At 33.1% G+C, this 16,833-nt stretch overlaps 1 protein-coding gene across 2 annotated transcripts in view; it reads left to right on the top strand.

Annotated features, from left to right (window-relative positions):
* DCN (decorin) overlaps positions 1 to 8,389 on the top strand; it is a 36,787-nt gene extending 28,398 nt beyond the window's left edge. Inside the window, exons 7-8 of one of the 2 annotated variants that reach the window (XM_011361771.2) lie at positions 3,048 to 3,186; positions 7,637 to 8,389. In XM_011361771.2, the coding sequence (XP_011360073.1) occupies positions 3,048 to 3,186; positions 7,637 to 7,831 (334 nt within the window). In that variant the 3' untranslated portion in view covers positions 7,832 to 8,389. The remainder of the gene's footprint in view (positions 1 to 3,047; positions 3,187 to 7,636) is intronic. The other variant, XM_011361770.2, reaches the window with a different exon arrangement.
* Positions 8,390 to 16,833: the final 8,444 nt, after the last annotated feature.

Below are 16,833 nucleotides of genomic sequence, written 5' to 3'. Positions count from 1 at the left end.
AACCTATTTTATGAATACTATATTGTTTTTAGATTAATTAAAGTATATCTTATTAAAAGAGCTCGATTTAATCAGTATATTCATTCAATATGTTCTAACTTAGTTGCATTAAACAGGAGTTTAAGTAAATTACAACACAGTGTCCAGAATTTAAAAATACATTAAAATAAAAGTGACCAGGATATGGGAATATTGGACATCCCACACCACACTATAGAGTTAGAACAGTCATGATGAAATTCTCTAACTCCTATTCTCCTAAGAATTCAAAATTCTCTGGCCATTTAATGTAGTCTAAAAAAAGAATTCTGGTCCTTCCTAACTTTTTTTCCTTATAGATGATTATTATTGCCTGTCTTGCTTTCTAACCTAACTTTAATCTTCCTATATTTGCAATCTGGTTAAGTAATAAAAAGACAGTTTTGGCAAATTTTTTTAGTTGTCTTCAGGGAACACTCTCTTCCTGATCCACATGTATTACTGAATGTTCTTACAGAGAAGCATGATTTTATGCCCATTTGTCTCACCCTTCTTTTTGTATATAAATTTCACGGTAAATAGATAAATATAAAGTATTGCATTTATCTTTGAGAAATATCTAAGGCCAGATGGATATATAAGACAATTTTTTCCCATTTCTATGGATATTCCCCCAATAATCCTGTGGATGGTGAAGGCCGAAGATGAGCACATACATATGTCCATAGTATATTAACCTGGAATATCTCAAATCCTTTATCTAAAGCTATTTTAATTACAACTTCTAATGTAGAAAATATTTTTCAAAATAGTGTTATGCATCACCCATCTTTCTTTGTTGATTATGTTCCTCTAGGTACAGAAAAATGTAGGAAGATAAATTGCACTCATTATTCCAGAGACTGTCTTTAGGACAGCTGTTATTGTTGGATTATTAGTAGGAGTAGTAGTAGGGATAAAGATTAACGATAGTCTAATGTTCTAAATATGGTAAACCATTCATAATATTTGTGCTTTTCTAGAAAAAAAAAGTTTATTCTGTACTGAAAATGACATGAATATTTTGAGAGTCTGCCCTTTAATATTAATGTCATATGCTTTGTATAAAATAAAAGCATAAAGAGCTAATAAACTGAAAAGGTCAATAGAAATGAGGATGTCTGTTTAAATAGATTTAAATTTCATTCACTAAATTAGATCAGATTGCCTCATTGGGCAAGCAAACTTTCCTAACTCTTGAATTTATCAAATATATTTCTTTATGCAATCAAATCCAGAAAAATCTGTCTATTAAACTACCAAATCCTAGTGTTTTTACTCTTCACTGATGTTGAAATGTAAGAAGTATTTAAATGCCAAAAATCAAAACTGTGAAAGGAAGAACAAAGCAGCCACTGATCTCAGAATATTGTTGCTTGGCGGATATTCCAATTAGTTGTTAGGAACAAGTAGGGGAGAAAATAGTGTATGTCCCTTTGGAAATATATAAAATGGTTTTCAGGCAAACTTCCCTTTTATTATTAAACATATATAATAATTTCCCTTACTAGGTGAAATACTTTTTGATGGAGAGAATTATGTTTTTGTTGTGTCATCTGCTGTCACAAGCCTAGCATAATACATAGTAGGTTCTCAAAACGTGTGATTGAATATAGAAATAAATTATTTAAAATTTGAAGTTTCCTTAAATAAATTATTAGGAATATTATAGTCTAAGAAATGTGTTAGCCCAAACTGGACATGGGACTTGGAGTGTCATAAGAAATAGAAGACATGATTCTGAAATAAAAGAAGGAGAGGTCAGAAATGAAATGAATGCCTAAGACTGAGGGAGAACCCAAATATTCTGAGCCAAGATGCCAGGTTAAGAATCAATAGCTAAGATAAACCAATTATGCTGTTAATAACCCAAATCAATACACTTTAATCTCAATTATTTAAAATTCTAAATCATGATTAAAATTGGGAGACTTTAAATTACCTAAGCCAACCTCTAAATCCCCAAAGGGTTCAAAGATCAGAACTAGCTGAAAGCAAGCAGAAATGATCCTATAAAAAGTACCCAAGACCCTTCTACTGCATTTGAAGAAACCCAATTGATTCTTTCTCTTTCTCTCCCCTGGAGATTTCTGGCTGTCTTCCAATACTTTGTTGCCTCATCCCTGGTATCCCTTCTCTGCGTTTTTGGATTGACACCACGCTGGTTTGGACAGATTCATCCCTAGAATGTTAAATACACCATTCTCTCTAAGTCAACTTCAGATTTTAAATCCCATTTATTATGAGAGGACATCAAAGCTGCAGAACTCTCACTTGTTATACATTTAGTTAAAAAAAAATACAACCCCAAACCTTGAGTGGCATTATATGAGAAATAAAAAAGGAACCAAGAAACAGAATCTAGGTCAGAGATCAGGATAAGAAACCAGGACAGTTGGCACCAAATTCTGACAGTAACAGATGGTCATTGATGAACTTTTGCAAACTAATGCAAAATGCTAATTATGTTAATCTTTCTGGAAGGTAAGTGTATTGACTCATCAGAACCTTGTACCTTTAATTTCCAACAAATTTACGTAATAAATATGCACTTCCTTGATTTCTAAAGTGACCAAAATAAAAGTGTTCCTTTTATTTTTCTCCCATCAATTCACTACATTCATTATACTTAGAAATGAATTTAACAATTATTGATAGATCATACCAAACTCTGTGTTAGTACTAGGTGTACCACAAGACAGTCACTCTTCTCAAGGAAAAACACACAAGTACACAGTCCTTTGATTTAAAAAAAGGGTGACAAAGGATGCTACGTGAGCATTTACTAAGGGGACCTTTCCAGTCTGGTACTGTTAGAGGAGTTTTAAAGAGGGTAACTCTAAACTGAAATCTTAAGAACAAATGGACTTTATTCAAGTTCAGAATGTTTAGATAAAGCACTGTAGGCAGAAGGAAGTGTTAAGTGCAAAAACAAAAAATGTCCTTTTCTATTGACTTGGTTAATCACACAATGCCTGTAGAAGGCACCCATGTGCGGTATACACATTCATTTCTGTTTTCTTTTGAAGGTTGGGACTGAGTTTCAACAGCATCTCTTCTGTTGACAATGGCTCTCTAGCCAACACTCCTCATCTGAGGGAACTTCACTTGAATAACAACAAGCTTCTTAAAGTGCCTGGTGGCCTGGCAGAACATAAGTACATCCAGGTAACACAATGCCACTAACTGGTGTAATATCTAGGGAGGAAAACTTTCCTACTGGGATACTAGGAGGTAGGAAGCTCTGCTTAGAAATCTTTTTGCAGAGAGATATTTTAATATCTCCTCATAAAGTCATTCTGGTTTTATAAAAAATATAGATTTAAATTAATTTTTTTTTAAATTAAGACTGTTGTCCTGAACTTTCTATAATACTTTCTTCCAGAATATAATACTCTATATGATGCAGGATAGTTTCAAGTCACATATCAGTACTGTGACTGATTGCATACTGGTTGGAAAGATGATAGAATTTGTGATGGGTAGGTATGAAAGAAAATAGTAGCTTTAACCTTAGGCATCAGCAGATGTCATGTAGGTCAAAACAAGAATGTTTATCTAGCAGTGTGACCAAAGTAACTTTATATAAATTATAAAGTTTAGTGCCTTCAAAAGAATGAGAAGATACGGTTCAGTGGTTCACTGTGGGAATAGAGCTTTGCAGTGTGTAAATCTATAAATGCAAGGCATGATTATTATTTTAAATAGTGATAATAATTTCATATATAATAATCGACTTCCATTGTTACTTTGAGGAACTAAAACAAACATGTTATTCAAATTATATAATTTTTAAAAAATTCAATAAGGTGGTTATTTATATATTTTACATATTTGCTTATTTTATCTAATTTTTCAGTTATTTTAAAGGTCATGTATAATTTTTTTGCAGAAATTTACGTAGGTACTTAGTGCAATCATGGTGATTCAAAAACCCTACCTGATACTGACACGTATCTCAATTTTGTTGTTTGGGGTTTAAGATAGATTGATCTTTTGCTCTGCTCTCAACAATATCAGTTGTGACAAAAACTCCAAATTAAATCGATATATCACAATTTACTTTAGCTAGATTTCAATAAAGTGTCTGAATTATAGGTATGAAGATTAAACTTTAAGATATTTTATTTCATGCTGATTCTTTTTTCAGTGGATATTTGGTGATGATAGAGTAGTGCGTTAGCAGAGTTTGAAATCACAAGTAGAATCAGGATGTTTGGAAGATCTAATAAAAATAGCTAAGGTTGTTACTATTCAGATTTTAGTCGTTGATGGGTTTTTTGTTGTTTTTTTGTTCTTGTTTTTGTTTTTTTGTTTTATTTTTCTTATTAGAACTCAGAATAATCATTTTTATCTTCTTGATAGCTGTTTTTTAAATGTTAGTCTAGACACATTATTGAGTTCATAAAATCAGTTTAATGGGTTCATTTATGAAATGGGAATGGATGGGTTAGAATAGAATAAGTTGAGTTTAAAATAAAATATTACTGTAATAGTAAGTTTAAAAATAGTTGTATATACTAAACTTCTAAATATAATGTTTTGTATTGTGAGTCACAGATAAAAAAATATAAAACATGCTATTTTGAAGTCTTTGTTGAGTATAAGCAAATCTCATGAGCATTCACACAGGACTCCACATTCAGAAGGGCCTTGCTCTTGGTTTTCCACATCTAATTGTCTACCCACATATTCATTTCACATCCCTTCATATAGGCACCTAAGGGTTTCACCTACTCTACTTCATTTGTTATAAGTATATATTTCCATTATTTTTAGCAAAATTATCTAGTTGTTCAACATCAGCACAATCTAGTTTTAGAACATTTTTATTACTCTCAAAATATCCCTCTTATTGACTTTCAGTCAGTTGTCAATCCCATTCCCAGCCACAGGGAATCATTTATCTTCTATCTGTCGCTATGGATTTGCCTTTTCTGGACATTTCATACAGAAAAAATCATACAATGTTTGGCTTTTGTGTCTGGCTTCTTTCATTTATCGAAATGATTTTAGGTAATCCACATCAAGACATGTATCAAATGTTCATTCATGTTTATTGATAAATAACATTTCAGTGCATGATTATACCACTTTTGGTTTGTTAGTACTACCTCTTTTGATTATGTTTTGAAAATGAAAGTCTTCTAACTGTTGTTATTTTTTAAAATTGTTTTGGCTATAATTGTTCCTTTTGCAAATCCATATAATTTTAGAGTCAGTTAGAATATCCTGATAGATCTTTGATAGAGTTTGTGTTGAATCTATAGATCAATTAGGGGAAAATTTTCATCTTAACATTGAGTTGTCCAATTAACAAACATGTAATATTTCTCTATTTTATTGTTATTGCGGCAATGTTTTGTCATTTTTAAGGTACAAATGTTATAATTTTTTTATTTTGTTCTATTTTTTAAAATGTTTTTTCATGCTATTATGAACAAATTATTGCCTCAATTTTATTTTTGAATTGTTGCTATAATATAGAAATTCAATTAATTTTTGTACCTCATTCTTCTATCTTAATACTGTGCTGAAATTCTTTTTAATTGCAGTTGGTTTTTGTACATTTCTTTGGATATTCTTTATCTATATTTATATAAGATATCTGACTGTAGTTTTCTTGTGATGATTTTTGTATGCCTTTAATATTAGAAAATATCAACCTCATGGAATGAGTTGGAAATCTAACTTTCTTTTTACACAGACTAATACTTGCTTTACGTTTTTATATTTTCTTCTCTCACCTTCAATATTAGCCATAAACTCTCACCTAACACTCTCCCCTTTTTTGCTAATCTCTGTTAGGAAATAGAGAATGATACATGACAATAAAAACATTTTCAGAGTTTGAGAACCATAAAAGAAAAAATACTCACAGTTATTGTTTTGATTTTAATATTCCTTGTTTCTGTTCCTATATAACATCTATTGTTCTCCTAAACCCTTTCAAACAAGGCCGCATACCAGCATACAAGTGTGAGGGTTCTGGTAGGTGGAACTATATTTTGAGTAAATTATTTTAAGAGAGCACTTTGTAGATTTTATAGCTTGCTTTATAAATTGTTGCTTTAGCATTATGTTTTAGCCTTAGCTGTAAGGTTGTGTGATCAAGTCATTTCTTTCTCTTTAGAATTCACATCTACATAATAAAAGTAAAAAAACAAAAAACAAAATTAAAGCCCTTTTTGTAAGTCTGATAGTTTCCCTAAGGAAATCTATGCACGAATTACCATTATAAACATAATCATAAAATATATTTCAGGAAAAAATTCTAATGAACTATAGCATTATACTTATGGAGTAGAATTTGTAACATAGAATAAATTTTTATTAAAACTTCTTAGGTTTATTTATTTCAAACATTGACACTCAAATATTTTCTGGAAATTGTGATACTTCATTTTGATTTTAATGTTGTATGCCTTTTTTTCTTTACTATATATTACTTCCTCATTTTATATAATTTCATTAAAAGGTCTATAAAAAGTTATTAGTTTTCTTTTTCCTGGAAACATAATATTTCATGTAGATACAATTTATGAATTAACTATGATTCATTCATTTATTTATTCAACATATATTTATTGAACACCTACTCTATTCTAGTGGACATTGGAGATACAGTCATGAACAAAACTAGAATAGGTGTCTCTCCTCATGGAGCTTTTATTCTAGAGGAGGAAAACAGGCAAAAAACAAATAAATATATAATATGATATATAGTGATAATTGCTATAAAGAAAGACAAAGAAGTATAATTGGGATGAAAGATGGCAGAATGACACAGTCAAGGAAGACTTTTCTGGTGAGGAAAAATTAATTTTATGAGGCAGTAAACCTAGCAAGACATCTTGGAGAAGATTATTCCAGGTGGAAGAAACAATGTGTGCCAACTTAAGGAGGAACTATGCTTTCTTTGTATATTAGAGAAGCAAGTAGGCCAGAGGGATTAGATTGAACAGTGAGGAAAGATGAGGTCAGAGCAGAAGGATGTAAATCATGCAGGATTTAGAAGCCAGTGTGAATATTTTGAATTTTATTCTACATGGCATGGGAAGCCACTGAAGTGCTAAGGCAAAGAAAAAATAACTTGACTTACTTTTAAAAATAATCGCTTTATGGAGAAAGAAAGAAAGGAGAGACAGACAGAAAGATAGACAGACAGACAGCAGAAAGGAATAGATTTTAGGAAGGCAAAGGGGAAACAGGAAATACAATCAGTGCAACTTCAATAGTCCAGAAGAAGATAATGGTGGCTTTTGGAAAAGAATTCAAGAGTAGAAATGGGGAGAACTGGATTAAATGTACATTTTGAAGGTTGAGCTGGCAGGATTTGTTGATAGTTGGTCAGAGAGTATAAGAGAAAGAAAGAATCAAAGATAATGCCAATGTTTTTAGGTTGAACATCTGAAAAGATTGAGATGACATATACTGAGATAAGGAGACTAATGAAGGGAAAAGCAAGTTTAGGAAGGAAGAAGGAAATCGAAAGTTTGGTTTGAGAAGGTATTCAAACTGAAGGATGAATATACTGAAAAAAAAAATAAAGTATATACATGAGGGGCCTTAATATAGTCAGAGGAAAATAATCTTTCTCCATTTTATTATGTTGCAGGTTGTCTACCTTCATAACAACAATATCTCTGCAGTTGGGTCTAACGACTTTTGCCCACCTGGATACAACACCAAAAAGGCTTCTTATTCCGGCGTAAGCCTGTTCAGCAACCCAGTCCAGTACTGGGAGATTCAGCCATCCACCTTCCGATGTGTCTATGTGCGCTCTGCCATTCAGCTCGGCAACTACAAGTAGCTCCCAAGAAAGCCCTCGTTTTTATAACCTGGCGAAATCTCGTTAATGTCGCTGTTAGGAAAAGAAAATGAAAATGAAAACTAGATACTGGAAACCTAACTGCAATGTGGATATTTTTCCCACATGACTTGTTATGCATAAAGCCAAATATGCAGTTTAAATAATTGCCTACAATAAAAAAAAAAATTGTTTTGCCTGCCATTTTCAGAATCCTTTTTTGAAGCTTTCCGTTGATGTTAACTAAGCTATTGCAGATATTCTTATTTCACTAAATGTAAAATTCGGAGTAAATATGTATGTTAACTATTTAGTAAAGCTTTCCTTTTTTAATTTTCAAAAGAAATCAAATTTAAAAAATATCGATCTTCTGTAACTCATAGAGTAAATAGTGCCTTTGACATAAAGTTAAACGTCAGACTCTAGCTCTGTATAATCCCCATTATTACTGGAAAAGCCTCATTTGAACATGTAAATTCAATACAGGCTATGTAAAGTTTTTGCTAATGTCATTATTTTGAAAAAAATAATAATAAATTCACAAGTTCACATTTGAAATTACTACTGTATGCAAGTGTAATTGTAAATCTTCCCTAAACTTAATTTTCTGAAAATAGTAGACATTGTTTTCTTGAAGTACATAAAACATTTTTTTCAAGTTCTTAGATATTTCTAATCCATCTTTTAACATTCATTTATTGTAGCTTACATTTTCTGTACTCAATGTTAAGATGATGAAGCACAAAGGTGACTTTTTCTGATTCGTCTAGAAAATTGATATTTTCAGTTATTAAGATACTAAATCAATTTAAAAACTATCATGTGTATAATTAGGCTTCTAACATGAATATTTCTATAATTACTAGATGTATTAGAAATATTTATTGCATTCAGATTTGTTTTTCTGTAGAATTTAGAAACAACTATCAAAGCCTACCATTCAACAAGCCTGGAGAAAGGGCTGATTTACCAAGAGTAAATATTTATCGAAAAGAAAACCGAATCAAAACTGGTTTAAACTATAAAGGGAAATACAAAATAATCCAGCTATTAGGTAAGCCTTTAGCTGTAGTTTGATCAGAGTTTTAACTGAGTATCTTTGCAGTTCTTTCAGCTCTGCCTTCCTTCATTGAATTTTCAGGCTGGCTTCTCTTATGATTGCAAAATGGGAATCTCTCTCATTATTTACCCCATTCAGAACACAAAAGAATATTGGGACAATATTTCCAGGAAAAATCATGATATACTTTCTGATTATTATATACCAACTTCACAACCTTACAGAGTAAATGCGTGAATACTATTGTTATTCCCATTTTGTAGAAAAGTAAACTGAAGCTAGGAGAAATTAAATAAGTTTCCTACAGCCAAATACCTGGCAAATAGCTGGCAATAGAGCTTTTTATTTTTATTTTTTTTTTTGCACAAGGCAGGGTCTGATAGAAAACAGAGTTTACATTCAGAGAGTTCACATTAAGATAATTCAACAAAGGGACTACTATAAGGTGTGCACAGAGATTCCTGCATCAAATAAGGATGGTGAGGCACCCAGAAATTGGCAATGGTGGAGCCATGCCCACCCATATGGCTAAATGAACAGAGGAAGAAACTGAGTTTCTGGAACCAAGCGAGAAGAAAACTGTGGAGGATTTCTATGCCCAGGGAGCCATGTTTCTGAAGGAATACAACTTCTGCTAGAGGTGAGGTACTAATTCTTTTAATATCGATCCTCCTACTATTCAGATCTAAAGGGAAGACAACTACCAAGAAAGCCAGAGAGATAAAGGCTTCCCCTGGTTCAGGGTGGAGAAGAGAGGAAAATGGATCTGGCCAAGGCACTTGGAGAATAACTACGCTAGGCACTCTAATTATAATTGCAGGATTATTGAACAAATTCCACCAGCCTCAGATAAACATTACATTCACATCATATGTCATCCCAGGCACTTCTTCTGAAGCAAAATTATTTTAGACTTTTTTTTGCATTGATCGGAGGTGCTAATAAATAAAAATATGTATTTGTTGAAACTTCGTCAAATGATTAAACGAATCTGATTTTCCATTATTAAACACTAGGCTATTTTTATAATGCTTTGATTAAAGTAGAGTTTATTTATTTAAACAAATATGGTTAGTGTTAAAAATCAAAGTGTAAACAGAAAACTTATACTGTCAATATTAAGGTCAGTCACTTATGTGTTATATATAAATTTGGCAGAAAACAAAAAATAATATTTGGATAATTATGACAATCATGAGACTCAAAATGTAGAGCTCTTGCAAAGAAAGTTATATTTTTCTTTATACCAGTTACTGCCTGAAACATGCAAAGCTTTGTATAAGTTGTTTATATGCTGGACTTTCATGAAGTGATCATGTTAGTGATATTTATTCATAGTCTTGTACCAGGCAATCACTGGAGGAGGCTATTTATCGATTTAGCTTACTCCATTCATTTATTTGTTCATTCATTCATTTATTCATTTAATAAACTAGAAAAATTATTGTAGACATGAGCTAACTCCTGGTAGAAAAATGAAAATGACAATGACAACAATAGATATTTGTTCCTGTAGTTTATTCAGTGCATAAAAATGGCCAGCTTCTGCACTAGGGTCTTTTAGACCATGTCCTTACTTTTCATGAAAGTCCCATAAGAATATACTATTCTCATTTCACAGATGATGAAATCGAGAAAGATAGGAAATGCAGAGTCAGCATTGTAACCCTGAAGTGTGCTGATCTAGGTTGCCCTTTGCTTTTGCAATAGTTTAAACAATTTACAGCATTGTCAAAACCAATGGTGGTAGTCTTAAACACTAAGAAGGGAATCTATTCATGATTCTTAGCAGTTTCTCTGCATTATTATTAATAGGTTCAGGTGTCATAAAGATAATAACTGTCTTTTATTGAATACTATGTCTTAATTGTGCACACAGTATCTCATTTAATTCTTACAATAGCCTTATAGGCCATGTATAGTTATTTAATACTTCTTTTACAAATGAGCAAATGAAGCTCCATAGAGGTCAAGTAATTTGCCAAGGACACACAGCTTGTAAGTAAGAAAGACAAACTTTTCATTACTTCAATGGGTTGCCTTTGGCTACTTTAGAAAAATAAAATCATTTGTGTCCAACGATGAAGAATCATTGAACATTCACAGTATCTTTCATCTTTGAAATATTGTACAGGGTTAAGGCTATAAAATGATGGTTAACTCCACCAGTAGAAATTAATATTACATTTCAAAAATGATAAATTTGATCATAAAAATTGAAAATATTCTACGACATTGTTCAATTTTGAAAATGGTCTATATCAACAGTCCAGTGTAGTAACCACTAGCAACATATGGCTATACAGCAGTAGAAATGTGATAAAACTAAAACATTGAATTTTAAATTTTAATTTTAATGACTTTAAAGTTAATGGTCTTATGTAACTATTTGATATCATATTCTAAATACTCCCAATGAATTTAAATGTGACTTTCATCATAGAGAGTGAATTTCTATTCATGCAAAACTGTTTACTAGACCTTTTCTAGACACTGGGGATGGAAGAATGAATACGATTCCATCCTTGACTTTAAGGTGATCATAGTTTAACAAAGGACACAATCACGTAAACAAATAATTGAAATACAAAAGAATAAATTTTATCATAAAAATACATGCAAGTTATAGCAGTGGCTCGGAGGAAGGATGATTAGTTCTGCCAAGGGTAGCAGAATAAGCACAGGGAAACATGGAATGACTTCACTGAGGAGGTAATGGTTGAGGTGGATTTTGATGAATGCATGAGTTCAACAATGAGAGTTAAGGGAAGGGGCTCTTCAAGGCAGAGAGTAATTTCAAAGACTAAAGGTTGTGCCTAGGAACATCTTCTCTGAAAGGCTGGTATAAAGAAAGGCTTACTCAGCTGCTTTATCTTCTTCTGAGGCAGAGATAGTTTACATTTACATTTGATATACACAGAGCTAAGGATAGCATTAGAGGAAATCATCTTTTTTTCCCTTTCCACAGTATTTCTGGGTCACAAAGTATCAATTTTCTAGAATGTTCAATAAGAGGGAGGAAATGTCTTTCTCTTTCTTCTCTCTTACACCTCCCAAAAGAACCCACACTCACGACTACGGCGAAAAGATAGTTTCTAGTGGAAGGTATTCAGGAATTTAAGGTTCATGCCATTACTTTTTTCCTAAGCTGGGCCTTGAATGCTGTACTCTCCTCTCTAGTCCTGTCTCCTCTATATTGTATCCTTCCTCTTGTAAGGAAAATCTTGCAGTTACTACACTGCTTAACCTACAACTCAATTAGGGCTAGGTGGAGATAAGATGGGAAGATAATTTTAGACATTTATCTGCAAGGTATATCCTTAAACACACCTTTTCCAGCAGTAAAACTATTTCTAATTTTGTTCAGAATCAAGAGGAGAGAGAAGCCTGAACTTTTAGCACCCCCCTCTCAAGTATCAACTCAACTTATTTTCTTTTATAACTTTGAAATAACGATACAAGTGTGTCAGCGCCAAGCTGATCGAGAAGGGAAGTTTCGATAGTGAGACGCACAAAAGCTAGACATGAGAATGAAATGGCAGGCACCAAATTTATTGCACAGAGCACACTTCTGTTGGGAAGTGCAGTCTATTAAGGGGTAGGGGTTGGGGGGATGCACACGGTATTGCACTCACTTCTCCTGCTCCCCTTCTTGTGCTCCCCTTCTGCTCTCCAGAGGACCACATGGCTCTGCATATATCAGAGTACAATAGTGGCATTCAGCCACAGATGCGTGATACAATAAGCTGAATTATGTTTACATATTTTAGGTGCAGGCACCCTAAATGTTACACTAATGTAACATTCTGAATCCGAGGTCCTATTCCTAGCCACGGGCCTGGATCACAGCTAGACCTTGGACAGCCAGACCTTGGACCAGCCAGACCTTGGATTCAGCCGGGCCTGGCACTCACATTCCACCCCTACAGGGCCACAGTGCAGGATCTGGCCCGGAGGGTGCTGCCTTGGGCCTACAATCCACTTGCCATTCTTGGAGTGGCTTAGCCCCACGGGGCATCTCATCCATGGGGTATTCTTTACCTGCCATCTCTCTGAGTGCTGCTCAGCACACCAGCGACATTGTGACATGGCAACTTGTGCTTGTGCCCCCATCAATGATAGCCCCTATCATTTTACTACCTGTTCTATGGTACGAGCCATCTGTGCACTAGGCATCCTCGAGGATGGGAGTCCGACCCTCTACATAGGGACTTGGTATGTCTCCCATCTCAGCAGGCTCCACCAGGAGCTCTGCTTGGGACTGCACTTCCCCCAATAGAACTGCGCTCCCCACAATAAAGTTGGTGCCTGTGTTTCATTCTCATGTCTGCATTTTGTGCGTTCTTCCAACTGGGCGTCTCACCATCAAACCTTCCCTTCTTGATCAGCTAGGTGCTGACAAGGTGACTCATTTCTTTGACATCATTTGCTATTTGCATGACAGGAGAGTTACTTCACCTTTCTGTAACTCATTTCCTTGTCCATAAAATGGGAATAATAATAGTAGACCCCTTATAAATTGGTGAGTATATTAAGTAGGTTAACATACAGTGTGACTCTTAGATCAGAGCCCAACACATAAAAAAGTCTCAAATATGTTGGTGCTGTTGCAATTATTTCCCAGGACACATAGTGTGGGTGACAGGTGACAATCCTCTAAAGGGATATTAGGTCTGAAGACTAAGGTGGGGTCTGATATTGTATTTTTTTTTTTAGTTTTTAATTTTCTATTAGTTTCAATATTATTTTATGTTAGTTTCAGGTGTACAGCATAGTGGTCAGATATTTATATAATTTACAAAGTGACTCCCTCGATTAGTCTGGTACCCACCTGGCACTATATGTAGTTATTACAATATTATTGCTGTACTTCACATCACTGTGACTAATTTGCAACTACCAATTTATACTTCTTAATCCCTTTATCTTTTTCACCCAGCCCCCTCAACACCCCTTCAATATAGCAATTATCAGTTTGTTCTCTGTATCTATGAATCTGTTTCCATTTTGTTTTTTGTTTATTTTGTTTTTAGATTCCACATATAAGTAAACTCATATGGTATTTGTTGTCTCTCTCTGTCTGACTTATTTTACTTAGTATAATGCACTCTAGGTCCATCCATGGTGTCACAAATGGTAAGATTTCATTCTATTTTTAAGGCCAAGTAAAGTTTTATTGTATATATGTACCACTTCTCTTTATTCAATCATCTATCGATGGGCACTTAGATTGCTTCCATATCTTGTCTATTGTAAATAATGCTGCAATAAACATGGGGGTGCATATGTCTTTTTGAATTAATGTTTTAGATTTCTTCAGATAAATACTCAGAAGTTTATTGCTGTGTCACATGGTAGTTCTATTTTTAACTTTTTGAGGAACTGCCAAACTGTTTTCAATAACCCTACAACAATTTGCAATCCCATCAACAGCATATGAGGGTTCTTTTTTCTCCACATCATCATGAACACTTGTTGTTTGTTGATTTATTGATGATAGCCATTTTAACAGGACATATCTCATTATGTTTTAATTTGCATTTTGTTGATGATTAATGATGTTGAGTATGTTTTTATATTTCTATTGACCATCTATATATCCTCTTTGGAGAAATGCCTGTTCAGGTCCTCTGCCCATTTTTTAATTGGATTGTTTGTGTTTTTTTGATGTTGAATTGTATGAGTTGTCTACAAATTTTGGATCTTAACCCCTTATCAGATGTATTATTGGCTAATATCTTCTCACATTCAGTAAATGGTCTTATCATTTTGTTGATGGTTTTCTTTGCTGTGCAAAATATTTCAGTTTGATGTAGTCCGGTTTCTTTATTTTTGTTTGTTTGTTTCCCTTGCCCGAGGAGATATATCAGAAAAAATATTACCAAGAGCAACATCACAGAGTTTACTACCTGTTTTTTTTTTTTTTTTTCCCTAAGGGTTTTATGTTTCCAGGTCTTAAAGTTAAGGTTTTATGTTTCCAGGTCTTAAAGTTAAGTCTTTAATCCATTTGGGGTTTATTCTTGTATATGGTGTAAGAAGGTGGTCCGGTTTCATTTTTATTTATTTATTTATTTTTTGCATGTATTCATCCAGTTTTCCCAACACCATTTATTGAATAGTCTGTCTTTATCTCATTGTATATTCTTGCCTTCTTTTTCATAGACATGGATTCATTTCTCAGCTCTCTATTCTCTTCCATTGAACTATACGTCTGTTTTTATGCCAGTACCATACTGTTTTGATTACCATAACCTTGTAATATAGTTTGGTATCAGGTAGCATTATACTTTCAACTCTCTTCTTTCTCAAGATTGCTATGGCTATTTGGGGTCTTTTATGGTTCCATATAAATTGTAGAATTCTTTGCTCTACTTCTGTAAAAAATGTCATTGCTTTTTCATAGAGATTGCATTGTATCTTTAGATTGCTTAGGGTAGTATGGACATTTTAATGATGTTAATTTTTTCTATCCATAAGCACGATATATGCTTCCATTTATTTATATCTTCTTCAATGTCTTACAATCTTTTGAGTACAGATTTTTTACCTCCTTGGTTAAATTTATTCCCAGATATTTTTCGATGCAATTTTAAATGGAGCTGTTTTTTAATTTCTCTTTCTACTCATTTATTACTGGTGTATAAAATTCAACTGATTTCTGAATATTAATTTAGTATCCTGCTACTCTACTGAATTCATTTATCAGTTCTAACAGCTTTTTTGGTAAAATCTTTAGGGTTCTCTATATATAATATCATATCACCTGCAAATAATGACAATTTTACTTCTTCCTTTCCAATTTGTATGACTTCTATTTCTTTTTCTTATCTGATAGCTGTGGTTAGGACTTCTAACACTAAGTTGAATAAAAGTGGTGAAAGTAGACATTTTTGTCTTGTTCTTTATCTTAGGGGAAATACTTTTAACTTTCCTCCACTGAGTATAATGTTAGCTCTGGGTTTGTCACATGAGGCCTTTATTATGTTGAGGTATGTTCCCTCTATCCCTACTTTGCTGAGAGTTTTTCTGCATGGATGCTTTTTTTGCATCTATTGATATGATCATAAGATTTTAATCTTTCAGTTTGTTAATGTGGTATATCACATTAATCGATGTGTGGATATTGAACCAACTTGGCATCCCAGGAATTAAATCCAACTCGATCATGGTGAATAATCTTTTTAATGCCTTGCTGAATTTGGTTGCTAATATTTTCTTGAGAATTTTTGTAATTATGTTCATTATGGATATTGACATATATATACACACACATATATATATATTTGTATGTATGTGTGTGTGTGTGTGTGTGTGTGTGTGTGTGTGTGTATAACATTGTTGTCTAGTTTTGAAATCAGGGTAATGGTGATTTCGTAATGGAAGCCTTCCATCCTCTTGAATTTTTTGGAATAGTTTAAGAAAAATAGGTGTTAATTATTCTTTGAATGTTTGGTAAAATTAACATGTGAAGCCATCCCGTTCCAGGATTTCTCTATGATTTTTATTATTTCTTTACTCACTTTGGGCTTTGTTTTGCTGTTCTTTTTCTAGTTTCTTTCAGTGTAAGGTTAAATAGTTTATTTGAGATTTTTCTTGTTTCTTGAGATAGGCCCGTATTGCTACAAATCTCCCTCTTAGGACTGTTTTCTCTGTGTCTTACAGCTTTTGGGTTATTGTATTTTATTTTAATTTCTCTCAAGGTATCTTTTGATTTCTTCCTTGCTCTTATTGTTAATTCATTTATTATTAGTAGCATGTTATTTAGCCTCAATATGTTTGCATGTTTTTCAGGTTTTTTTTTTTTTGTAATTGATTTTTAGATTCATATCATTGTGTTTGGAGAAGATGCGTGATATAATTTCAATATTCTTAAATTTACTGAGACTTGTTAATTGGCCTAACATGTAGTCTATCTTGGAAAATGTTCCATGTGCACTTGTGAAGA

The sequence above is a fragment of the Pteropus vampyrus genome, unplaced genomic scaffold, assembly GCF_000151845.1.
Source record: "Pteropus vampyrus isolate Shadow unplaced genomic scaffold, Pvam_2.0 Scaffold70, whole genome shotgun sequence".
Taxonomy (NCBI): Eukaryota; Metazoa; Chordata; class Mammalia; order Chiroptera; family Pteropodidae; genus Pteropus; species Pteropus vampyrus.
The sequence above is the reverse complement of the archived record's forward strand: the minus strand, read 5'-3'. Positions and strand labels throughout refer to the sequence as shown.